Source organism: Schistocerca serialis, chromosome 7 (genome assembly GCF_023864345.2).
Source record: "Schistocerca serialis cubense isolate TAMUIC-IGC-003099 chromosome 7, iqSchSeri2.2, whole genome shotgun sequence".
Classification (NCBI taxonomy): Eukaryota; Metazoa; Arthropoda; class Insecta; order Orthoptera; family Acrididae; genus Schistocerca; species Schistocerca serialis.
The window spans coordinates 378,386,190-378,414,072 of NC_064644.1; the positions used below are offsets into that span (position 1 = coordinate 378,386,190).

The window sequence follows — 27,883 nt, forward strand, 5'->3', positions numbered from 1 at the left end:
CGCAACCACTCTGGCCGTAATAACGGCCTTGATACGCCTGGACAATAAGTCAAACAGAGCTTGGATGGCGTGTACAGGTACAGCTGCCCATGCAGCTTCAACACGATACCACAGTTAATCAAGAGTAGTGACTGGCGTATTGTGACGAGCCAGTTGCTCGGCCACCATTGAATAAACGTTTTCAGTTGGTGAGAGATCTGGAGAATATGCTGGCCAGGGCAACAGTCGACCATTTTCTGTATCCAGAAAGGCCCGCACAGAACCTGCAACATGCGGCCGTGCATTATCCTGCTGAAATGTAGGGTTTCACAGTGATCGAATGAAGGGTAGAGCCACGGGTCGTAACACATCTGAAATGTAACGTCCACTGTTCAAAGTGCCGTCAGTGCGAACAAGAGGTGACCGAGACGTGTTACCAATGGCACCCCATACCATCACGCCGGGTGATACGCCAGTATGGGGATAACAAATACACGCTTCCAATGTGCGTTCACCGCGATGTCGCCAAACACGGATGTGAACATCATGATGCTGTAAACAGAACCTGGATTCATCGGAAAAAATGAAGTTTTGCCATTCGTGCACCCACGTTCGTCGTTGAGTACACCATCGCAGGCGCTCCTGTCTGTGATGCAGCGTCAAGGGTAATCGCAGCCATGGTCTCCGAACTGATAGTCCATGCTGCTGCAAACGTCGTCGAACTGTTCGTGCAGATGGTTGCTGTCTTGCAAAAGTCCCTATCTGTTGACTTAGGGATCGAGACGTGGCTGTACGATCCGTTACAGCCATGTGGATAAGATGTCTTGTCATCTCGACTGCTAGTGATACGAGGACGTTGGGATCCAGCACGGCGTTCCGTATTACCCTCCTGAATCCACCGATTCGATATTCTAACAGTTATTGGATGTCGAGCAACGCGAGTATCAGTGTCGCGATACGATAAACCGCAATCGCGATAGGCTACAATCCGACGTTTATCAACGTCGGAAACGTGATGGTACGCATTTCTCCTCCTTACACGAGGCATCACAACAACGTTTCACCAGGCAACGCCGGTCAACTGCTGTTTGTGTATGAGAAATCGGTTGGAAACTTTCCTCATGTCAGCACTTGTAGGCGTCGCCACCAGCGCCTACCTTGTGTGAATCCTCCTCAAAGCTAATCATTTGCATATCACAGCATCTTCTTCCTCTCGGTTAAATTTCGCGTCTGTAGCACGTCATCTTCGTGATGTAGCAATTTTAATGGCCAGTAGTGTAGTAAACGCATTCCATTTCAGTCGCTTGCTGCTTACACAACGACAAACGCAACAAAGGGTTGACTGACGCAACGTGACCTTGAGAATATGCTTTTCTTGTCACACAAGCGCAGTGAAGCCACAATTATTTGTTTGTATTTAACAGCCAGTCGTAAATGGCAGCAGCGATGAACAAAAAGATATCACCCATTATTTAGTTTCAGAACTGTGAAAAACTGCTTAAAGTTGCATACGAGTACCCTTCTGTGTTCTGCATGGGCGGTAGCGCTCTGGCGTACGGAGTAGGTAAGGTGCCTCTGACAAAGAAAGCGTGCGTCAACATTTCACGGCTGATTTCCTGATAGGGAGACGGGTTATCAGCACGCGCCGCTTATCGCTCGCGCCGTCAATCAGAAGCTTGACACCTAGGTCGCCATCTCAGTCGCATGCAAGAGTGGCCGACGACGACTACGCCGCCATGCGGGTTCTGTGCGCGCTGCTACTGGTGCTGTTCGCCGGTAAGAAGTGACCACTCCCTATATGTAGACAGGCACACATTTGCGCAGTTTTCATGAAATTTGACAACTTTGGAACGTGTAGAGATTCGATTCCAGGTGCAAGAACGTTACTCTTCTGATCCCATTGTGTAGAGCTTCTACAGTACGATCGGAAAGTCGCGTGATTAAAAATAAACGTCTCTCTAAGTAGGAGCTACACTGCATTTCCCCATCAGCATGATAGCACGAAAAGCAAACGAAGACGCCAATGCGACAGATACACGTCTCAAGACGTCTGTAGTAGATCGCAGTTCACTGACAGGTTGACTGAATACAAGGCACATTTATTAATTAAAGAGACAAATAGCTACAAAAAAGCTGTAATTTTACAAAATGAGACTTCTACTACTTACCAACGTACTCCTCACCAATAGTAACTCACTTGTTTTAACGATGAACTATTTTGTTTATATCAGATGCAACGACGTCTGTCTTGTTTGAGCCACTTTCAGACAGATTGTTTCACCTTCTCGTTGTTGCTGAATCTGAGTGGACAAAAAAAAAAAAAATCTTGTTTAGGAAACACACATCTCCCTTTTCATAGCGTTCTTTCAAGGGTCTACACAGTTGAGTCTTGTTTCCTTGTGTTATTGTACTGTTGCGTTAACTCTTCCCATATCCATCTTGCACTTATTTTGCTGTACTTCATCTTATTACTGATAACGTCACGAATATGGGCAACGCTTAGTGCAACTGCTTTCTCTATACGTGTAACAGTAATAAGTAGGTCTTCACGAATAATGTCGTCAATGTGGGTTTCGAGCAATGGAGTTGACACTCCAACTAGCCGGTCAGGACGTTGCTCATCAGTCACTAGGTTCGACCGGTTTTTGAACTTTTTAACCATTTATGGATATTTCTGCTGTTCACCCTACTGCAAAAATCAAATGGTTCAAATGGCTCTGAGCACTATGGGTCTTAACTGCTGAGGTCATCAGTCCCCTAGAACTTAGAACTACTTAAATCTAACTAACCTAAGGACATCACACACATCCATGCCCGAGGCAGGATTCGAACCTGCGACCGGAGCGGTAGCGCGGTTCCAGACTGTATGCAAAAATCATTAAAGGATCAACGAACGTTATTCCACTAATGTGGAAACTTCAAGTGGGCACGCCATCATTAAATGTCATATTGAGGCTATAAAGAAAACAATTTTTATCCTTTGGCTGTTCTTAGCTCGTCCCTGTAACACCGAAGTAATGTCATAAAAGTATAAAACTCCTCCAACTAACTGTTCCATTCCTACATCAGTTTGTGCATTTAATGACTGAATGTCCCTAATGTGACGTTTACACTGTTGAACAGTGTTTCGCCAGTCCTTCATATGCATGTGCTACAGATCCTTTTTTTTTTGGGAAATCCAGATGTCACAAAGTCGAACAATTCAGCTATAACAAGATTAATCTGCTGTTTCCGGGAATGCGGATCAGTTGCTGACAAGGAGACGGAGATTGGGCATTTTGGTGGACTCTCAACCAGCTGAGGTGAAGTATGTGATGCCGCGTTCGCCTTCAAAACGTCCAGTGTCAGACATCGTATGGTAGTGCTCAGAAAGTGACGCAGAAATTAAAGTTTTATGCATATCGTATTCATAGTGAATTTTTGGCGCAGGATAAAGAAAAGCTTACAGCGTAATGTACATGATTCCGGTCATTTGTTGACATCCATGGAATCACAGAACTGTGTCGTGTTCTTCGTGAGGTGTGGTTTCAACTTATTGGATAGATGAATAGCCAAAACACAAGAATTCGGTTAACCGAAAATTCACATACACTGTCAGAAAATTGGAGTGTTGTGTGCCGTATCACGAAGTTCAATAGTTGGGCCCATATTTTATTTGAAACTTCACTGAATAGTGTCGTGTACATAGTTTATTTCACTTCTTGAGGTAAATAAACTATTTGTTTGTTGCAGAAGGACGGTACCACTTGTCACACATCTGATGAGACGCTTCGTTTCTTAAGCGAAATCTTATTAATCGGATCAGCTCGAAAGGATTATGGCCCCCACGTTCTCCCGATCTAAAGTCTCCATATTTCTTCCCGTGCCGGCCGAAGTGGCCGTGCGGTTAAAGGCGCTGCAGTCTGGAACCGCAAGACCGCTACGGTCGCAGGTTCGAATCCTGCCTCGGGCATGGCTGTTTGTGATGTCCTTAGGTTAGTTAGGTTTAACTAGTTCTAAGTTCTAGGGGACTAATGACCTCAGCAGTTGAGTCCCATAGTGCTCAGAGCCATTTGAACCATTTTTCTTCCCGTGGGACTATATTAAAGGGAGGGCGTATAAAAACGTGCTATACACACTGGCGGAACTATAGAGTAACATATCAACGGGGATTAATGTCCAATATCAACGCACTCCTTATATTTCGTCAATGAGTTCTGTACCTGGGAACCATTTTGAGCGTTTGTTATAGACAATGTGTATGATGTTATGAAGTAAAATAAATGATGATAATCACTTCAACCATACCTGTATTTTGCAAAGCAGTGAGCGGCGGAGGGGAAGAGTGCATACTGCAATAGTGTCATTTAACCCCATGTCCATTCCGTGCACCACTGGGTTGTGGAAAGGCTGGCTAACACTGCGTTTACTGGTAAGCACAAATTATTCAGATTGTCTTGTCATGGTAACTGCGCTCGATGTTCTTGGGAGAAATCAATAAGGTCCTTGACTCGGTTTGTATTTATAAGACGAATCTCTTGCACGATGTCCAACTTCTATCCTGTAGCAGCTACCAATGGAGGTCTTTCCTGCGACGTTCACGCATTCACTGAAAAAATCAATGATGAATCGCATAGTTCTTCACTGGCCTATTTCATTTATCGTGGCTGGTAAAGATCCAGTTGATGAACAATGAGACACGATTTGCAAAGGGTCTTCCTGGATGTATTACACATTGTTCGGGTTATTTGTACCAGTATATATTCCCTACAACTAGACTTATGTGGTTGTTGCACCTTAGAGTACTCCGCATGAGTGACTGATTCGCCTACTTATGGACAATGAATTAAACTTGCTGATAGGACTGTGAACCGTCCATGTTGTGAGACACGAGCAGGCCTACAGCTGAGCGAGGCTCGCTGCACTTCAAAGTGATTCGACCTTCCTGTGTACAGTTACATGGTTCGCGAATACCCTCAAAGATCTGCTGCCATTATTTTCTGGGCCATTTATATGTACTGTGAATGGTAAGCGTCCTGTAAGACATCAATGAGGCCCCCTGGCCGCTAAAGGCTCTTCTGTCTATCTTTCAGTTGATACTAACGGACTGAGCTATGTGTTCTAAGAGGCCTTCAGTTCAAAGCAAGTACATCCTCTGATATTCTGCAAGGCATTATTTATGTCGTTGATGGAATATCTGAAATGCGTAAAAGTAAACCAGTAGCCGTCCACAGGTCCTGGCGAGTCCTTAGATACCGACCCTCTACTGTGCCATTGTCTCACAATGGTGGCATTTGATGCGGTACGATGGCGGTCAGCACACCGCTCTCCCGGCAATTGTCAGTTTTCGTGACCAGGAGCCGCTACTAATCGTCCATGTAAGTCCTTAACTGGCATCACGAGGCTAAGTGCACCTGTTTCCAATCCTTCCACCAAAGAAAAATCCCCAGCAGTGTCGGTAATGGAACCTAGGCCCTCAGGGCGATAGTCATCCGCGTTGAGCACTCAGCTAAGGAGGCGGACGAAACGTATAAATCAATGGCGAATTGATACTCTAAGTGCGTGAGCTCAGTGGCAACTCAATCAGCGTAAACTGATACTTTTTCTCTCATAATGAAATCGGAAATGTTAGCGTGAAGTTGGTGTTATGAGACTGAGTGTGGTCTGAACATACTAGTATATTATGTGTTCTGTTCTGCTGGGTGTAGGGAAGCGAGGGATATATTTTTATACTGTAGTACGTATTACCGATCTGTCTTTCTATTCTCTTCGTTTACTTTAGTATAATGTGATACTTTAGGAAATACCAGACACAAGTACAATGAGATGAACTTGAACCCATTTGCAATGCTGTTTCGATGATTTTTACAAGGAAGATGGAAGGTCCAATTTAACAGCACGTCGATATCGAATTTTCTACTGTCTTAGGACTTAACACCTCAGGAAACTAAGAGGCAAACGCCCTTTTGAAGAAACCATACCAGAAATGAAAAACCGGACAACCTGTGTCAAAATGGCAGGACACTTACTTGGGCACCAGTCTTCATGAATAAGAAAGCAGCTGAAAACTGTCCGTTCTGACCCTCAGTTGGTTAATTTCAGTGAGCTCATAGCTCCATATTATGCTGGTATTTTATAAACACACAACTGATCACAGCTTCCGACCGAATGCCCTATGCATATTTTTCACCATGCGGTCCATCACCATTCTTTCCAACTGTTCTTCATATCTTTCGTATACCATAATTTCCGTAATAACTATGTACTATATGTAAGGCGTAACAGTTATCTGTGGTCTCTGCAATACCTGAAACTAAATAGATATTGTGTGTAACGGGTATAAGTACAGTTATTTATATTGGAGACTGAGGATGGTGTGCTGAACATCATATCAGTATTTACGTCATTTGCAGACTAATAATTATAGCTACTATAAGTAGTATGTTTTTAGGTTCGTTAGTACATCCTGGTACATGGGGCAAGAGCAAGCCAATAATGATTATTTTCCCCTAGGCAGCAGGCCAGGTGTTGAAGTGTGGACGCAAAACCGTTAGTCTATAATGACAGTCTAATCCACTTAGTGGTGCAGTTACGACCCTGCAGAAAAGTCAGGTCGCAAAGTTTGCGACGAGATTGTGGGAAGGCTGTTCGACACGGAGAAAAAACAAGCAACACGCTTATGTGTGTACATATTAAGGTACCACATATAAAACTATCTGCACTTATGCCCGTTGCACGCCGTATGTAGGTTGCAACTAAATTCCCTGTACAGGGTTACACCAAAACAAGAAAAACGTCCAACAAACATGGGCTCTGAAGTGCATACCTTAACAGCTATGAGCACTTGTTCATCTTCGATACTGTGAACCACATCTCTTCTAATGCAAGCTCTTTGCTTTCCATATTGTGGGAGCCGGTAGTATGGATCAAAAGAAGGAAAAAACTCATTCGGTAAACATGGACTCTAAAATGCATCCTTGAAGAGCTGTGAGCACTTATTCAACTCTGCTACTTACGCCTCATCTCTTCTACTAAACATTTGTTCAAAGCTCTTATGGTATGCATTTTAGAGCCCATATTTACCAGAATTTTTTCTTGTTTTGTTGTAAGAAGCCTGTCCTCAAAGTATGCAAAGGAAAGTTAGTTACATCTTGTATATGCTGTGTGCTCTCATTAGTATTGTCCCCCTGCATGTGCAATATTCAGGGGAAACCCGAACTTCCCCTCAACATTTCGGATATTTTTGAACGATATTTTCTGAATAGTTCGGTGTAAGGGACTCGTGGTCTCCGGTGGCTGGTAACAGAATAACTGCATTTCGTTCGTTTCCTTTCTTGCATTTATTTTTGCATCTGTGTTGCACTGAAAATACCTGCTCAGCAGCGAAAAGGTCGACAGTTTGAGCCATGTATCCTGTTTGGAAACTAAATCGTTGGATTCACCCACGGTACGTGCTGTTGACAACAGCAATGCCCTCTTGACTCTGTGCTCTAAAGCTTGCATTCAGTACGTCTCCGTCCTGTCTCGGGATTGTTTCTCCGGTACTGTTACGTGTATATTAATAATGATACACCACGGTGTGAATGTGTTCGCTTATGAGGAGTTGGCTGATATGCTTTGCGTGTGTGGCTACAATGAATGGGATAACGACCTGAATAAATCATAATCACATTATTACTATGTAACGAGTCACCAGTGGCCATGGGTCTCTTATACGACAATACTCAGAAAATATTCGTGAACAACCTCCGAAATTTTTTATATTAGTAACCACAGTGCTAAACTTGTGTCCTTACTAGGCCTAAAACCAAAGTGATCGTCTCCTAACCTACCTCAATTTTCTTTCCTACTCTTCAACATAGAACTCTCATCAGCATTTTTGAAGTACGTTATATCTTGATTTAAATCTAAATGACTAATCTTCAGTTCACATTTAAGTGCTTGGCAGAGGGTTCTTTGAACATTTTCAGACCCTTTTCCTACCGTTCCACTGTCTAACAGCGATTGGGAAAAATGAACACTTGAATCTTTCTTTGTGTGCACTGATTTCTCTTATTTTATTATGATGACAATTCCTCACTGTGTAAGCTGGTGACAGTAAAATATTTTCACATTCAGAGGTGAAAGTTGGTCACTGAAATTTTGTAAAAAGATCTCGCCTTTGTTTTAATGATTGCCATCCCGACTCGCTTATGACATCCGTGACACCCTCTCCCCTCTTTCGAGACAACTCCAAATGAGCTGCCCTTCTTTGAAATTTTTCGGCGTCCACCGTCAATCCTATCTGATAAGGATTCCATACAGTACAGCAGTACTCTAGCGGTTTACGGACAAGCGTAATTTGGGCAGTCTCTTTGGTAGACCTGTTGCATCTTCTGAGTGTTCTACCAACAAAACGTTGATTTGCCTTTCCCAGAACATTATTTATGTGGGCGTTCCAACTTAAGTTGTTCGTAATTGTAATTTCTAGGTATTTAGTCGAATTGACAACCTTTAAATTTGTGTGATTTGTTGTGTAATGGTAATTTAACGGATTCCTTGTTGTACTCATGTGAATGACATTTCCTTACTCTGGGACAACTGCCACTTTTCGCACCATTCAGATATTGAATCTATGTCTTTTTGAGATTGGTCTTGGTCACCTGATGACATTACTAGACTGTAAATGACATTACCATCTGCAAACATTCTACGAGGGATGCTCAGATTGTCTCTTAAATCACTTATTCAGATTAGGAACAACAGGGAGCCTGTAACACTTCCTTGGGGAACGTTGGATATCACTTCTGTTTTACTAGATTTGCTTCTTTTACTAAGTACTGTGACCTTTCTGAGAAGAAATCTCAGAACAAGTCGCACAGCTGCAGTGACATTCCATAGGCACGCTATTTGATTAGAAGTCTCTTGTGAGGAACGCTGTCAGTTTGAGATCCCCTGTCGATAGCACTCATTGCTTCGTGAGAACAAAGACCTTGTTGTGTTCCACAAGAGCAGTATTTTCTGTTCCTGCTAACTTTGTGTCAACAGACCGTTACCTCCATGGTAATTCATAAAGTTCGAACACACTATATGTTCCACGATCATAATGCAAATCGACGTTGGTATATGGATCTGTAATTCAGCGGATTACACGTATTTCTTTCCTTGAGTATTGGTGTGACCTGTGAATCTTTCCAGCCTTTTGATATGGATCATTCGTCAGGCGAGCCATTGTATGTGATTGTTAAGTACGAGGCTATTATATCAGCATACTCCGAAAGGAACCTTATTGGTATGCTGTCTGGACGAGAAGGCTTGTCTTTAAGTGCTTTAAGAACATCTGCTACTAAGTTATCATGTTGGCAGTTGTTCTCGATTCGAATTCTGGAATATTTACTTTGTCTTCTTTGTTAAAAGAATTTCGGAAAACTGTGTTTAACAACTACGATTTAGTGGCGCTGCCATTGGTTATATTACCATTGCTATTCATTTCATCATAATTGTCTCGCAAGTTACCGAAAAGGCCTCACATCGAAAGAGTTGCAGCAGGCTGCCGAATACCTCGGATGGGATATCCCCGCCAAAAATGCCATTCGATCATTTCATTTCATTTTACCACCGTAATCCTGCAGAGAGAGTACTGGTTGCGTCTTGCCGCTGATGTAATTTATATACAATCAGAATCTCTTTGGATTTTCTGTCAGCAGAGTTTCATTGTGGAAGTTCTAAAAGCATCTGGCGCCGACGTCCGCGCTAAGTTTCGAACCTCTACATCTACATGATCACTCTGCAATTCACAATTAAGTGCGTGACAGAGGGTTCACTGAACCACTTTCAAGATATTTCTGCACGATTCCATCCTCTAACAGCACGCGGGAAAACGAACACGTAAATCTTTCCGCTATTTATTTTGTGAAGATGGTTATTTCTCGTTGTGTAGGTGGAAGCTAACAGAGTAACTTCGCTTTCGGGGAGAGAAAGTTGATGATTGAAAATTCCCAAGAAGATTTTGCTGCAACGAAAAACACCTTTGTTTTAATGACTGCCACCCTAATCCACGCATCATGTCGGTTGCACTCTCTCCCCTATTTCGTGATAATATTAAACGAGCTAACTTTATTTGAACTTTTTCGATGTCCTCCGTCAGTCCCACCTGATGCGGATCCAACACCACACAGCAGTATTCCAGAAGAGGGTAGACAAGTGTAGCGTACGCAGTTTTTAGTCCGTCTGTTGCATTTTCTATGTGTTCTACCAGTAAATCACAGTCTTCGGTTTGCTTTACCCACAACATTATCTACGGGATCGTTCCAATTGAAATTATTCGTAATTGTAATCCCTAAGTATTTAGTTGAATTTACACTTTTAAATTTGTGTGATTTATCACGTAACCGAAATTTAGCGGATTTCTTTCAGTAAAACATCGGCAGTCTTGGAGTATGTGTGCTTTTAAATCTGGCTTGCATTTTCGTTGCTACTGCAACGCTGCTCTGACTTGTGCTGTGTACCACGGGAGATCAGCGCTATCTTTTATTAATTTATTTGATATAAATCTTTTAGTTGCCTGAAATACTATTTCTCTGAATTTAAGCCACATCTCGTCTACACGTACATGGTTAGGGGGGAGTGGAGGCTGTCTTTCAGGTAGGCGTCAAACGAATTTTTATCTACTTTTTTAAGTAGAAATATTTTGAGTTTACTTTTGGTGGATTTTGATGTGCAATTAGCCGTAGTCAGTCTCGTTACAACGCTCTTTGGTCACTAATCCCTGTATACGTCTTGATGTTTCTTATTTGTTCAGGATTATTTGTAGGTAAAACGTCAAGTATGTTTCCGGAAGCATTTATATTTCGAGTGGGTTTCTGAACTAATAGCTCAAAATAATTTTAGGAGAAAACATTTAGTACAATATCTGCCGATGTTTTATACGTACCACCGGCTTTGAAAATGTATTTTGGCCAACAAATGGAGGTTACATTGAAGTCACCACCACCTCTTATTGTATAGGCGGGTACCCATTTGGGACTCAAGCTTTCTATGAACAAGAAACTTGATATAAGGTTGTCTGTAAGGGGATGTTTCACTTGTATCTGCATTTGCTTTATTAAGATGCATAATAACTTCTGCACTGGCGAGCTCTTTGTCTAGCTCGCAGGTGTACAAGACAATGTTGGAACTGCATTGCAATAGAAGAAGATCGCCTGAATTGTTCTACTGAGAGGGTTTTTAAGATATGATACGATAGGATATGATATGTTCTCCTTAGTAGAATCACTTACAACGGTGTCTAGTATGAAATTATTGTATGGAGACTAAGATGTAGTAAATTTAGAGACTGTGAGATGTGTATATCTTTAAACTCTTTTGTTATTAACCTCCTCGGCCCACCCTTCCTGCTCCTTCTCATTGGCGACTTTCTACGTTCTGAGCGAATGATGTTCTTCCTATTGAATGGAATGAAACAAGTTCGTGTTGGTATTTGGCTAGTTGTTCAACAAAACGGTTGGAAGAATTTAATTAAAATTATTTCCCATATTCACTTAAACTACTTTACTGGCATTGCCAGTGTCACATCTAGCATTCCATTTGCCATTGTTGGGGCATCGTTCTCCAGGAATGGTTTTCCAATGTGTGCAGCTCACTGCATCGTATACTAGTTGAGTCTCTGGTTTGAACATTGGTCATAATTTGAAGCCCCCATGTCGAACGATTGTTCATTAGATGCGGCGTTGAAGACGAAAAATTTTCTATAGACGTGGGATAGACTCATTCTCATCCTAAGAAAACGTAGATTCGATTGAGGAGAAATATAGTCAAGAAGTTATATCTTAAGAAAGCCAGAGACAGAGCTGGTAGAGAACTAACTGAAGGAATAAAAATAGGATCAGGCAAGCTTGTAGGCTTGCATCTATGCTGTTTAATATCTACCTAGACGCCTGGACTAGATCACAGGAGAGTGAATAGGTGGCAAGTGAGGTATCTGTATAGGCGGAGCGTATGTTGACCGAATCTAATAAGGTGAATCTAGTAAGGTGAAACGGTAGAAGATATAAATAGCAAATGCGAATAACTCACAATCAAAATAAATAAGGAAAACGAAAGTATGATACTAGGAAAAAGGAGAGATTGCCACAATCACGATAGAAGAACCAAAATTAAAGCAGATTTCAAAATTCAAGTACTCAGGAAATATTAGAACGGTGGTCCTACAGGAAATTGGTATGTGAGCTACCGAAAAAAATCGCCATCCCAAAAGATTGGCAAAACATTACAAATGATTCATAGTATTATACGTTGCAGAGACATAAACACTGAGAAAAGATAAAGAAAGAAAACGGTAAAGACTATAAATGTGGGTATCGAGGTAACTAGAGGGTGTGAGTTGAAAAGGGAGTCGAGAAACACAGAGGTGCTGGCAAGACTCGGGAGAACAGAAAACTTTTAGAGATCATATGAAAAAGAAAGAAAAATTGTCTAGACAACATCTTGAGAGTTGGCGTTTACACTACCAAGTAAATGACGGGATGGTAAAGGCAAAGAGAGGGAGAGGAAGAAAGCAGACAGCAACAAACCAACAGTATCAGTGCAACTGAAGATAAAATCAAAAAAGCACAAGACGGGAAGAGGTGGACAAGTACCAAGGGTATTTTGTATTCCGCAATACTGAATCTCTTGACGTGGGAATGTGTTTTATCTTCTGATAAGTCGGATGGCCTGGTTCTAAGCTTCACAGGCTGCCGGGGCAGAGGTTCAGAGCCATGGCAGTAACTTTTCACGGGCCGTCGGTTTCCAGTCGGGCTCATAAAACAGAAACCAAGCCGCTCCTGATGCCTGGCAATTAACTGCTGGCGCCGCTGCCGGTTTTGTTGTCCTAGTAACGAGGTCTCGCCCAGGCCTGCCAACTTCTGACGCGGGTTTATTGAGGACGTGGCGCTCACTGCTCCAGTGCTGCCTGGTTTCTACCTCTTTCCCTTTGCGTTCGCCTTCAGCACTTTCGTCAGCATTCGAATGGTGAGAATAACAGGAGCCCCAGAGTAAATAGTTTTAATTCTGACCGCGGGAACAGTGTTCACAAAGTTATAAACCAGCACCACTGCATTAGTAATTATTGACTTCTTTTAATTTGCTTCCTCGTGATTGTTGTCAACACGCCATGGATTTTCTTGTAAAGTTACGAACATTGGTAGAAGAACTAAATAAACGCTAACCAGGTGGTTTGTGGTACGAGGATCTTTTGCCTATCAGACGACTTTCTAATCTTAAAATATTAGTCGTATAAATTTCTTATTAATTCCTCAGGATTCTGCACAGAAAAGTCTCATAAAGCTATTAAGACCTTATGATTCTTATGGAAACGAGGTTCGTGCTGAAGTAGTTATCAGACCATCACTTTTATTGCGTACCAGTATACACACAACATGAACATCAACCGAAAGCTGCAGTACGAACACATAGCAAGCAGTGTCGAATTAGTCCACCGCTGGTCTACCGACCCTAACACAATCAGCCTTCACTGAGGGCGAAGCATGGAGGCAGCTGTGGAAGTACAGAAGAGAAAAGTTGAGATGCCAATCAAGATGGTTTTAGAAAAAGCAGGGGTCCAAATTATACTCAAATATCGAAATGTGAGCAAAGTTCCAAACGAAAATCCAACCACGTACACAGCGTAGTCTGAGTCCAGAGATTAGCTTTGTCACGAAGGCAAGAATGGTTTTCGTAGCACTTCATGACCGCTTTTGCTGAATCCCTTTCTGCGATAAGTGAGGCCGGCCGCGGTGGCCGAGCGGTTCTAGGCGCTACAGTCTGGAACCGCGCGACCGCTACGGTTGCAGGTTCGAATCCTGGCTTGGGCATGGATGTGTGTGATGTCCTTAGGTTAGTTAGGTTTAAGTAGTTCTAAGTTCTAGGGGACTGATGATCTCAGATGTTAAGTCCCATAGTGCTCAGAGCCATTTGAACCATTTTTTTGCGATAAGTGAACGATGTAGGGCAGATTACATCTACATACATGTACAGTGCATGCAAGATTGTGCTTCTTTCCTACACCAGCGATTTTATGCACTATTCCATTCGCACATTGCTTGACGGAAATATCAATATCTCTGTGCCTCAGTACGCGCACAGTTCTCTCTTAACGTAATTTCACGATCCCTACGCGAGGCCTAGCCGAGTGGCAGCAAAATAGTCGCACAATATTCTTCGAATGCAGGTGCTCTAAATTTCACGAGAGCTACGTCATCTTTCCTCGAAAGACACCCATTTCAGTTCCCCGAAATTTTCGTTACACTTTTGCTTGAGCTATACCGACCAGTTACGATCTTAGCAGCACGCTTTTGAATTCGCTTCATGTCTGTTGTTATACCTACACTACTTGATAAGGACTACAAATACTGTGATAGTTAAAACTGGTTGCGTTCTGCATGCGATTTTCATTACAGAGGCGCTGTGCTTTCCCAGAATCCTCCCAACAAATCTAAGCACTCTGCAATAATGATTTTACGAAATAGTCCCATTACACATCGCTTCTTAGTATTAACTCTCCATACTTATACTAATCTCGTAGTCTCATACTGCTGGGTTCTTTTTATGTGTTAAAGGCTTTGCCTTCCTTTTATTCACTTTTAATGAGGATTGCCATTCATCACACCAAGTGGTATTTCATTCAAAGTCTTTCTGCATTTCCTCCAACGACGAATCTTTCCTCTACACAACAACGTCGTCAGCTAGCAATTTTATAGCGCTCCTGATCCTATCTGATTAATTTTTTGTGAATATTGAGAACGTCAGAGGTTACGTTCAGCTTCCTTCTGTCATACATGATATCACTTTCGTTTCTGTAGGGCACTGGGCTTCCAGTGTAACGTACTGAATTGTATTAGTCGTACACGGTCCAGTCGCATCATTGTGACCACCACCTATGTTCAACGTTAACATGCAATAACCACACACATAAGGCAGATGTCAGTACTTGCAGTGGACTGTGTATAAAGCATGAGCCGGCCGCTGTGGCCGAGCGGTTCTAGGCGCTGTAGTCGACGCTGCTGCTACGGTCGCAGCTTCGAATCCTGCCTCGGGCCTGGATGTGTGTGATGTCCTTAGATTAGGGGACTGATGACCTCAAATGTTAAGTCCCATAGTGCTTAGAGTCATTTGAAGTATTTCATTTGAAGTATTTTATAAAGCATGTCGGGAGAGGGACTGGGGCGAGAAACAATGCGTCATTGCCGTAATGTGGAAATAGAGAAATTTATCTAATGACCAGAATGCCATGATCATTGGCGAAGGGTGGGAGCATTTCCTGAACGGCTAAGTTCGTGAACTGTTCGTGCGCCGCCGCGGCTGACCTATACTGTACATGGCAAAATTGTGCTATCCAAAACCGGCGCCGAGGCAACCACCACGGGCCATAGAAGACAGAGGTGAACGAAGGTTGTGGGGATGTTTACGAGCGAATAGACAAGCAACTGATGAACAACTGACCGTCAAGAGGAAACGAGGGGCTACCGAAAGTGTCTCCACAACAATCGTTCACCAAACGTTGCTGCGTATGGCCTACACAGGCGGCAACTGGTTCATGCATCCGTACTGACTGCTGTTCATCGGCGCCGAAGGCTGGAATTTGCACGCCAAACCGCAACTGGACTTTCACTGAGTGGCGACAAATGGGCTTTTCAGATGAATCATATTTTATGCAGATGGCCAGTGGCGTGTGCGGCGTGAAGAATCTGAAAGCAAACACCATGTTACAATTGTCGGAAGGGTTCAGACCGAAGGAGGTACCGTTATTGTAGGGAGAATGTTTTTGTAGCATTTCTTGGTTGATCTAGTCATTCTGGAAGTCACAATGGATAATACAAATAAGCATCTGTCATTGAGAACCATTTCCACGCCTACATGTAGCACCTACCATGAGGACAATGCAAAGTGTCGCACATCTCACAGTGTACGTGCGTGGTTTGAAGAGCAGCGGGATGTGTAGTAACCACAACCAACAGCGGGAACGCCTTGGGCTGCGGGTCGGAGGCGCCAGGCGGGGAAGCCGCCGGCGGTGGAGCACGCACCACCGGGTAAACACAGGACGAGTCGGACGACAGACCAACGACAACTGACAACAACCGACCACGACCGACTATGTGCGACACAACGAGGAAGAGATAAACAACGGAGGTTTGTGGAAACCACAACACCAAACACCAAACGTAAATTCACTCGGAACCAGAGCCAGGCAAATGTCAACAACGAGCAACGACCAGAACGCAGTACCGCCGAGATAGAAACGAAATCCAGAGCGAGTACCAGACTGGCTGGACTAGGTTTTTTTTTGTTTTTTTCTTTATTGTGATTTCATTCCCCTGCCCCATATGGGCACGGGAGGGCTGTCAGCAGCACAATCCGCCGCTCTTCAGCCGAGTGACATGACAACTAAAACAAGAATAAAATAATACATACATAAGGAGGTAAAAAAGGGGAACATAAAACAGAGTAAGGGGAGAAAATGGAGGTAAAAATACACTGACATGTAGACGTTCATTGGGGACAGTTAAAAAAGTCACCAGAAAGTTAAAAAACGCAGTTGGCGATTCTTAAAACACAGAGAAGACACTGGATGCGCATGCACAGGTTAAAAGTTGGCCACAGTATTAAAAACACTCCGAAACAACACACTTAAAACCCACTTGGAGCACACACGACGAAGAATAAAACTACCAGGTGGGACCTGCCGAGGGAAAGGTCAGAGAGGATGGAAAAGGAGGGGAGAGCATGGGGCAGCTGGGGAAGCGGCGGGATGAAGAGAGGAGGGGCAACCGTGGGGTCACGAAGAGGCAGGAGACACATGGGGCGGGAGAGGAAAAGGGAAGACAGGGCAGGAGGGAGTGCAGAGACACTGAAAGAGGGCACAAGAGATGGAGGGGGAGTAGGAGGGGAAATCCGCTCAGAAGGAGGGAGCGGGAGGAGAGGGAGCCCTGAGGAGGAGGCAGGAAGTGGGGGTTAGAGTTGGTAGGAAGGGTAGATGTCAGGGCGAAGCTCATCATCCGGGAGTGGTAGACGGTGGAAGTTGTGTTGGGAAAGGAGATGGAGGGTGTGGAGATGGAGAGAGGGAGGGACACAACGGTAAAGGGGCGGCAACAGGTTGGGAGTGGAGAGGAAGGGAGACACCAGGGGGTGAGGGGGATCAAGGCGGCGGACAATATATAGTGTGCGGATGTGTTCAAGAAAAAGGAGAAGGTGGGGGAAGGGGAGGAGGTCATAGAGGATGTGCGTGGGGGATGGAAGGCGGATGCGGAAGGCGAGGCGGAGTGCGTGGCGTTCGAGGATTTGGAGGGCGTTATAGAACCGGGGAGGGGCATAACAAAGGATGGGGCAGATCATGGATTTGTAGGTGTGGAGGATGGTGGAAGGATGCAGACCCCATGTCCGGCCGGACAGGAGTTTCAGGAGGCGGAGGCGGTTGTGAGCTTTGTTTTGGATGGTAAGGAGATGGGGAGTCCAGGTGAGGTGGCGGTCGAGGGTGAGGCCAAGGTATTTGAGGGTAGGAGTGAGGTGGATAGGACGGCCATAAATGGTGAGGTAGAAATCATGGAGGCAGAAGGAGCGGGTGGTGCGGCCTATGATGATCGCCTGGGTCTTGGAGGGATTAACACAGAGGAACCACTGGTTGCACCAAGCGGTGAATTGGTCAAGGTGGGTTTGGAGGGTACGTTGGGACCGTTGAAGGGTAGGATAAAGGGCTAGGAAGGCGGTGTCATCAGCGAACTGGAGAAGATGAACAGGAGGGGGAGGTTTGGGCATATCAGCAGTGTACAGGAGATAGAGGAGAGGGGAAAGGACAGAACCTTGGGGCACGCCGGCAGAGGGGTAGAAAGTATGGGAGTTGGAATTGTGGACAGTCACATAGGAGGGACGATGGGAGAGGAAGGAAGCAACGAGACGGACGAAGTTGATGGGGAGAGCATAGGTCTGGAGTTTGAAAAGGAGCCCGGGATGCCAGACATGGTCATAGGCATTCTGGAGATCAACTGGACTAGGGCAGAGCGGGTCCCTATATACGAAACCGGAGCTGTCTGCACGTGGCTTAGCGGTGGCGCCCTCGCTGCGCGAGAGCCGCTGCGCGGAATAGCCGCCGCGGAGGCGGAGCCCTCTGTGGGCTGACCACGTCCATTTGTTCTGCTGCGTGTTCGACTTCCGCGGCGGAAGGTACTAGAGGATGAGTTTACCTCACTCCCCTGGTCACCAGACTGCTCGGATTTCAACCCATTCGAGAATTTGTGGGATAACCTCGATCGCACTGTACATGCCATGGATCCCCAACCGAGAAACCCAGTGCAGTTGGCCACGGCACTGAAGTCAACAAGGTTCCACATACCTGTCGGTACCTTCCAGGGCCTTATTGACTCTCTTCCTGTACATCTCGCAGCGGTCCGCTGTGCAAAAGGTGGTTATTCGGGCTTTTGTCGGATGGTCACATTAGTGGGATTGGACACTGTATATTCAATAAACGAATCATATATTTCCGAAGGTACTGCGTATGATTGCATCTTATTTAATAGTGAACGACCTGGTTGAACGCTTTTTGGAAATCTAGGAAGAGGTAACCTACATATAGTGTTTGCAAGACACGGTGTATGAATAAAAGCAAACTGTGTTTCATTATTCTCTAGTACCGTGCAACACACAGACTTCAACGACATGGGTTTGTAGATCCAATATGAGTAAATGTGAATATAACCCGAACATATACATTCGATACACGGTTAGAGCAACCTAACGGTCAGGTAGGCTCTGGACGTGGACGTGGAGGGTCATCTACTGCTAGCCCACGAGTGCGCACTGAAATTTTCTTCTCTTGATTCTCCTGCAAAATGCTCTAGTAATAATCAATCATGTGCCGTGCGCGGTAGCCGAGCTGTCTGAAGCGTCTTCTCACGGTCCGCGTAGCTTCCCCCTTCGCAGGATCGAGTCCTCCTTCGGGCATGGGTGTGTGTGTCGTCCTTAGCGTAAGTTAGTTTAAGTTAGATTAAGTAGTGTGTAAGCTTAGGAACCGATGACCTCATCAGTTTGGTCCCATAAGACCTTACGACAAATTTCCAAAGTTTAATAACAATGTACATCATGAAATGATGGTTCAAATGGCTCTGAGCACTATGGGACTGAGGTCATCAGTCCCCTAGAACTTAGAACTACCAAAACCTAACTAACCTAAGAACATCACACACATACATGCCCGAGGCAGGATTCGAACCTGCGACCGTAGCGGTCTCGCGGTTCCAGACGTCATGAAGTGACATTTTAGGTTCAGTAACAACCGATGTCGAAAATATTTTATTGTTACCTAATGACCTTAATAAAAAGTTTATAGGACATCCAAAACCTTTAGGCTCATGCAATTTTTTTAAATGACTTTCATCTGTACTGATGTAAACATTTGCACCTTATAACAACAAATTAATATAATATCATCTGTACGAAGTGACGACTGCTATTCCCAACGCATGGATTGTAGTGATGGATATTCGATTGCACTCTCTGTAATAACCCTCTTGTGAACTCTGTAATAAGTCAGATAGTTACGACATTATAGACAAGTTCCTCGCCACTTTTTGGTTGGATTTCACGCACCAACAGCTTTAAGTGGCCCACAGGAAAAAGATCCAGTCGAACGATGAGGGTATCTGTTATTCAAGTTGTTGTTGTGGTCTTCAGTCCTGAGACTGGTTTGATGCAGCTCTCCATGCTACTCTATCCTGTGCAAGCTTCTTCATCTCCCAGTACCTACTGCAACCTACATCCTTCTGAATCTGCTTGGTGTATTCATCTCTTGGTCTCCCTCTACGATTTTTACCCTCCACGCTGCCCTCAAATACTAAACTGGTGATCCCTTGATGCCTTAGAACATGTCCTACCAACCGATCTCTTCTTCTAGTCAAGTTGTACCACAAACTCCTCTTCTCCCCAATTCTATTCAATACCTCCTCATTAGTTATGTGTTCTACCCATCTAAGCCTCAGCATTCTTCTGTAGCACCACATTTCAAAAGCTTCTATTCTCTTCTTGTCCAAACTATTTATCGTCCATGTTTCACTTCCATACAAGGCTACAATCCATACAAATACTTTCAGAAACGACTTCCTGACACTTAATTCTATACTCGATGTTAACAAATTTCTCTTCTTCAGAAACGCTTTCCGTGCCATTGCCAGTCTACATTTTATATCCTCTCTACTTCGACCATCATCAGTTATTTTGCTCCCCAAATAGCAGAACTCCTTTATTACTTTAAGTGTCTCATTTCCTAATCTAATTCCCTCAGCATCACCCGACTTAATTCGACTACATTCCATTATACTTGTTTTGGTTTTGTTGATGTTCATCTTATATCCTCCTTTCAAGACACTATCCATTCCGTTCAACTGCTCTTCCCAGTCCTTTGCTGTCTCTGACAGAATTACAATGTCATCGGCGAACCTCAATGTTTTTATTTCTTCTCCATGGACTTTAATACCTACTCCGAATTTTTCTTTTGTTTCCTTTACTGCTTGCTCAATATACAGATTGAACAACATCGGAGAGAGGCTACAACCCTGTCTCACTCCCTTCCCAACCACTGCTTCCCTTTGATGTCCCTCGACTCTTATAACTGCCATCTGGTTTCTGTACAAATTGTAAATAGCTTTTCGCTCCCTGTATTTTACCCCTGCCACCTTCAGAATTTGAAAGAGAGTATTCCAGTCAACAATGTCAAAAGCTTTCTCTCAGTCTACAAATGCTAGAAACGTAGGTTTGCCTTTCCTTAATCTACCTTCTAAGATACGTCGTAGGGTCAGTATTCCCTCACGTGTTCCAATATTTCTACGGAATCCAAACTGATCTTCCCCGAGGTCGGCTTCTACTAGTTTTTCCATTCGTCTGTAAATATTTCGTGTTAGTGTTTTGCAGCCGTGACTTATTAAACTGATAGTTCGGTAATTTTCTCATCAGTCAACACCTGCTTTCTTTGGGATTGTAATTATTATATTCTTCTTGAAGTCTGAGGGTATTTCGCCTGTCTCATACCAGATGGTAGAGTTTTGTCAGGACTGGCTCTCCCAAGGCTGTCAGTAGTTCTAATGGAATGTTGTCTACTCCCGGAGCTTTGTTGGGACTCAGGTCTTTCAATGCTCTGTCAAGCTCTTCACGCAGTATCATATCTCCCATTTCATCTTCACCTACATCCTCTTCCATTTCCATAATATTGTCCTCAAGAACATCGCCCTTGTATAGACCCTCCATACACTCCTTCCACCTTTCTGCTTTCCCTTCTTTGCTTAGAAATGGGTTTCCATCTGAGCTCTTGATATTCATATAAGTGGCTCTCTTTTCTCCAAAGGTCTCTTTCCCTGTAGGCAGTATCTATCTTACCCCTAGTGACATAAGCCTCTACATCCTTACATTTGTCCTCTAGCCATCCCTGCTTAGCCATTCCTGTCGATCTCATTTTTGAGACGGTGGTATTCCTTTTTGCCTGCTTCATTTACTGCATTTTTATAGTTTCTCATTTCATCAATTAAATTCAATATTTCTTCTGTTACCCAAGGATTTCTACTAGCCCTCGTCTTTTTACCTACTTGATCCTCTGCTGTCTTCACCACTTCATCCTCCAAAGCTACACATTCTTCTTCTACTGTATTTCTTTCCCCCATTCTTGCCAAGTGTTCCCTTATGCTCTCCCTGAAACTCTGTACAACCTCTGGTTTAGTCTGTTTATCCAGGCCCCGTATCCTTAAATTCCCACCTTTTTGCAGTTTCTTCAGTTTTAATCTACAGTTCATAACCAATAGATTGTGGTCAGAGTCCACATCTGCCCCTGGAAATGTCTTACAATTTAAAACCTGGTTCCTAAATCTCTGTCTTACCATTATATAATCTATCTGAAACTTGTCAGTATCTCCAGGCTTCTTCCATGTATACAATCTTCTTTTATGATTCTTGAACCAAGTGTTCGCTATGATTAGGTTGCGCTCTGTGCTAAATTCTACCAGGCGTCTTCCTCTTTCGTTTCTTACCCCCAATCCATATTCACCTACTACGTTTCCTTCTCTCCCTTTTCCTACTGACGAATTCCAGTCACCCATGACTATTAAATTTTCATCTCCCTTCATTATCTGAATAATTTCTTTTATTTCATCATACATTTCTTCAATTTCTTCGCCATCTGCAGAGCTAGTTGGTATATAAACTTGTACTACTGTGGTAGACGTGGGCTTCGTATCTATCTTGGCCACAATAATGCGTTCACTATGCTGTTTGTAGTAGCTTACTCGCATTCCTATTTTCCTATTCATTATTAAACCTACTCCTGCATTACCCCTATTTGATTTTGTTTTTATAACCCTGTAGTCACCTGACAAGAAGTCTTGTTCCTCCTGCCGCCGAACTTCACTAATTCTCACTATATCTAACTTTAACCTATCCATTTCCATTTTTAAATTTTCTAACCTACCTACCCGATTAAGGCATCTGACATTCCACGCTCCGATCCGTAGAACGCCAATTTCCTTTCTCCTGATAACGACATCCTCTTGAGTAGTTCCGCCCGGAGATCCGAATGGGGGACTATTTTACCTCCGGAACGTTTTACCCAAGAGGACGCCATCATCAATTAACCATACAGTAAAGCTGCATGCCCTCGGGAAAAATTACGGCCGTAGTTTCCCCTTGCTTTCAGCCGTTCGCAGTACCAGCACAGCAAGGCCGTTTCGGTTGGTGTTACAAGAACAGATCAGTCAATCATCCAGATTGTTGCCCCTGCAACTACTGAAAAGGCTGCTGCCCCTCTTCAGGAACCACACGTTTGTCTGGCCTCTCAACAGATACCCCTCCATTGTGGTTGCACCTACGGTGCGGCCATCTGTATCGTTGAGGCACGCAAGCGTCCCCACCAACGGCAAGGTCCATGGTTCATGGGGGTAGGGTTATTCAAGTACTATCGTATATTCTAATTAAAGTGGGATGGTGCACTGTTGGTGACAACAAAAGGCATATTTAGCAACAACTGTAGTAGTACTTTTGGAATAAATATTACTCGCACAGGATGACAGAAAATACGGTCCTGTTAGTTGACCTTCTTTAAATCCAACCCAGAAGTTGGACATTCGTTCCTGGTGACCTGAGACAAGCGTCGAGTATGACACACTGATAACACGTAAGAGGTACAATGTAAAACTTGTTATGGTCCACTTATCATGTGTGGTCTTTCTCTATCGAATGTGTACAAAAAGTCTATACCGGGTGTCTTCCACTGCGTGCCATGCGTCTCCCTTTTCTAGGAATCTGACAGTATGCGATGATTAGCGATAATACTTCACTCTCCTCTGTATGCACCTCCTGGAAGTCAATAATGGTACTCTGCTGTTAGAGCCGTAGTCCTTCGGTCTATATCGTTCCATACTAGCTGAGTCTGATTTGAGCCTGGACAGCAAAATGGCCACTCTAGATCTTTTTATATTGCAAGGACAATTCGACCAAACAAGCCATTTGTCGGTGGGCTTCAATAATATGAAAATCAAGTTTGTGTAAATAACGGAATTGCTACACATACCACGGTAGGATGTCATCCTGTAGACTGCACCGATCATAGTACCAACAGAAAAAGCATGCAATGGTGGGTTTGCTCACACCCAGACAAGAACGCTGCAATCTCCAATCGTTCCATTGCCACAACTGTCGCAGGGTAGTAAAGTCTAGGAGGACCTTTCCTGTAATCTGTTAATGATCTGTTCAGAAGTAACGCCACCAATACCCAAGACATGGTCTCACACACGAACGTTTAGGGCGTACTAAGTGATCTCGTATTGACATAACGTGTGCTCATGTGTTTCTGCGTTTTTCCCGAAATTATTTTGGTTTCACTGTTTCGCCATAACGCAGTGTTTCTCGTACATCTTGGATACCCTTAATTTATGAAAATGCGTGGCAGTCAGCCCCAATGTCTACCCTTCTATGTTTTATTTAGAAGCAAAACTTCGTTGTGACGTGTGTATTATAAATTCCACCCATACAATGCTTCAAAACATTTTCTACTGCACGTTTTACTAAGGCTTCTTGGAATCAAATGAGGTAATCTGCATAGAAATTCTCTATCACAACCAGTTTACCTCCTTATGCATCCAGTGGCTCCACAAGGTCTACTCTTCCAAGACAGAATCAATAATTGGTTGAGAAAACACCCACAGCTTCCACGTGCGTGACATTTACCTAATGATTTATGATAATTTTGTCCAGTTAACTAACACTTTAGGATATTTGTACAAACGTTCGAGCATCGACTGACATAGACATCCCATCTACTAACTACTCAACAGAAAGCTCACGATACATTAAAACTACTAACTGGCTAACCATGGGAATTGCACATTTCCAATATTCTCCAAACCTATAAAGTCTTGATGCGACCTAAGCTCCTTTACGCCATATTGGCCTGGATAACGTCTGTTTTAGAATAACCACTACCTCGATTCCTGCAACTCCAATGTTACCTCCTAATTTCCGATTCTGGTACGTCGTCTCAACTTTACTGAGACATCCCACTAACTCTGCACCCAAACACACGAAGCTACAACCGTCTCCCTCTCTGAGAATTGAAACCTGCCCCGATATTTATTCATTTTATTGGCTCTCCTACTCCTCTCTCTATCCTACGCCACAATAGGGCTCCATAACCCCATTAACTCTCCATTTTTCCCTATTACTTTCTCTCTATACCCTGGCCTGACTCATAATCCTGTCCCCCACTCCCTTTCTGCCTCACCATAAAACACTCCAACTACTACTGTCTTCTAATTACAATCCACCTGGCCCATTAATGTATGCCAGCACACTATGACCCTGTTGAATCTATGAACTTCCCTCTCGTAATTCCCTCTTTTTCAAGTGCAAGTACTTCCAGTTTCAAGGAATGTGCTGTACTTCAAGATCGTCCAACTTTCTTTACCATGTTTTTGCTTAAAAACAACTAAAAATTCAACAATATATATTTACTACGATAATGAAATTTATTTTTCAATCTCTAAAACTTTTTACCCTTTAATTATTTTGTATCGACTCACATGATTTAAAGCCAACTGGGTGAAATGAAAAATGTTTCTACCATAGCCTGCCTCATGCCCGTATGGAGAGGTGGATTTAAACAACCGTAAAAAAATACAGATCCTTCCAAGCCTCGATTAATGTGAACGAGACTTACAAAAATTCCTCATTAGTACATGTAAAGGATTTGAGTGTATCTGAAAGTATAATATAAAAATGAATTAAAGTATATTTTAATTCGGTTTTTTGTTATGCTGATGTGCGGAGCATATATCAACCGATGTTTTGATTAATGTACTGCCCCTGCATTGTTTTAATAGCGTGACAATTAAGATAAAGATTCTGAATCGATTGCTACAAGGATTTTGTATTCTAGAAATATGGATAGCTCGTTCACACTGAACATCTCTAGCCTATTACTGTAACAGCATGGTATCTAACTTACCAAATGTACTTTTATCTAGCGCACGTGGCATACTTCGACAGGTGACTTTGAGCAAACTATAATTGCGGTTACAGGTGTATTATGCTATTCAGATTGAAAGAATAATTTAGTTAAGCGTGCAAATAAAGCAACCTAATGCAAGAAATGCAAGAGACAGAATTGAAAGAATAGAGTGCCAGCAAAAGGAATGCAATTAAAGTGCATCATAATTTTCTTTTTATTTCCACTTACAGGATATCCTGCATTGTAAAAAAGAGTTAAATTGATGGTAGTTAACATTTAAAAAATTGGTCAATTCCTCATTGTAAAGTATATGAGGCAAATTCGTTAACGTCTGCCCTCTACAAATAAAGTTCTATAAACCGTTACATGTCAATTCTACGAATGATAGCTTCGTGGATGCTTTTCTCGACGATAATTACTTCGAGAGATTATTTATTTACCTATTTGTTCATCAATGCCCAATTGCTGGAAACCAGTACCTGAATCTTAGGTTCAAGTTTCCAGTTGTGTCGCAGTTTAACATACACTTGGAATATACTTTTCTTATAACAGAGAAAGAGACATAGATTTTTCTGTGCTTGATCTATTCTTATTTATTAGACGCGATTTTAACTCAAGACAAATGGAGCTTTGGCAAGAGGACTTTTGCTGCTGTAGTTTAGTGTGCAGCAATAAAATAAAGGGGTTTAGTGTGTAGAAAGTGTCGGCCTTCATGTGTCTTAGATCTGTGAAGTGCGCAAGTTGTGTGCAAGTGTGTAATCATAATGGGAAAGGATCATACATATATTAGCATTAGCATTGCGTCTGACAGAGAGTCATCATTGATGGTTATGAATAAAGTCGTGGTTTTACCCATTAGAAGCTAAAATGTCAGGAATAGCAGGAAATCTCTCACTACAAAATTACTTGCAGAAGTCTGTCGCTTTCGTCTCCCTGACATTTCACAAAATCCGCCCCATGAATTCTGAATATCTTGTCTGAAAATTACTTCGAGCAGAGAGTTAAAAAACTGACACATTAGGATAATGTCTTAAACCTCCTTAGAACTAACAGACCCGAGCTTTCCGAAGCAATTAACATCGAGGATGGAATCGGAGATAGTAAGGCTGTGAAAGCATCAGTAATTGTTACAAGGGATGTCGCAAAAGGAGGAAAATATTTTTGATTTGCAAGCGGGGCACGATAGAGGTTGCAGAGTATCTAAGTAATCAGCATCAAATGTTCAGCTCTGAGGACGAAGATGTACAGCACAAACAGGTAAAACTCTAAAGCACTGTGACCGATGACCAAGCAGTTTTGTCCCTTTCCCCCTTTTAAACCAACCAACATATCTAAAGCACTGTACAATTTAGTTTAGACAAGTCTTTGTCGAATAATGTTGTCAGGAAAGGAAAATAACCACCGTGACCCAACAGCCGTTTAGAAAGATGCTGAGAAAGGAAAAACAGTTTCATCCTGATCCAAGTGAAGACGAAGCCTGGTAGACAAGCAGAAGCTGAATGAAGTCAAAATGATCGTGAGAAGAGCGATGCGAGGAGCATTCAGCGAATTTCAAAGTGAAATTTGGCCGGACCATCTGACTAAGGATCCTAAGAAATTGATCTTACCTGAAGACAGTAAGCGGGTCGAATCATATGTCCAGCCGTTCAGTGACCATACTAACAACGAAACAGAAGATGACAAAGAAAACGCCGAAACACTATATTCGCTCTTTCGAACTTGTTTCACCTCGGAAGATCATAATACGGTTCCTCTTTTCGAAATGTATGAGTAACACGGCCTGATTACTAATTTACTTACTTGAGAGTCGAGTTCAGAAAGTTTAGATTATCTTCATACTTAAAAAAACTCGTCGCTGCAACTGCTATGCATCGTGAATTGACAGCATAATGCCGTTATTTAGTAAAGCCTTCCTTTCAGCCGGTCGTTGTGGCCGAGCGGTTCTAGGCGCTTCAGCCTGGAACCGAGCGACCGCTACGGTCGCAGGTTGGAATTCTGCCTCGGGCATGGATCTGTGTGATGTCCTTAGGTTAGTTAGGTTTAAGTAGTTCTAAGTTCTAGGGGACTGATGACCTCAGATGTTAAGTCCCATAGTGCTCAGAGCCATTGGAACCTTCCTTTCAGTCATCTCACGATTGCCGAAATGATAGATATTGAGGTAAGCGATCGTGGAATAGAAAATCGACTAAAAGTGTTCAACAGACGAATGGTAACTGGACCGCGAGAGGTTCTGAAGAATATCTGTGCGAAACTGCTTTCTCCCCTTATAGCAGCAGTTAATCGTAAATTACTGCAGCAACGGAGGTTAGCTAGCGATTGGAAAAAAAAGCAAAACTTTATGCTTACATTGATGGAGCTAATATGATGCAAAATCAAGAAACGTGTTTTATGCGCTCTCACTATAACGGTTTTGGAGAACGAAAATATCCCCTATAG

General features: G+C 43.1%; 1 protein-coding gene across 1 annotated transcript in view; it reads left to right on the plus strand.

Annotated features, from left to right (window-relative positions):
* Positions 1-1,690: 1,690 nt before the first annotated feature.
* LOC126413112 (uncharacterized) overlaps positions 1,691-27,883 on the plus strand; it is a 165,422-nt gene continuing 139,229 nt past the window's right edge. Inside the window, exon 1 of the mRNA XM_050083004.1 lies at positions 1,691-1,755. Within this exon, the coding sequence (XP_049938961.1) occupies positions 1,716-1,755 (40 nt within the window). The 5' untranslated portion in view covers positions 1,691-1,715. The remainder of the gene's footprint in view (positions 1,756-27,883) is intronic.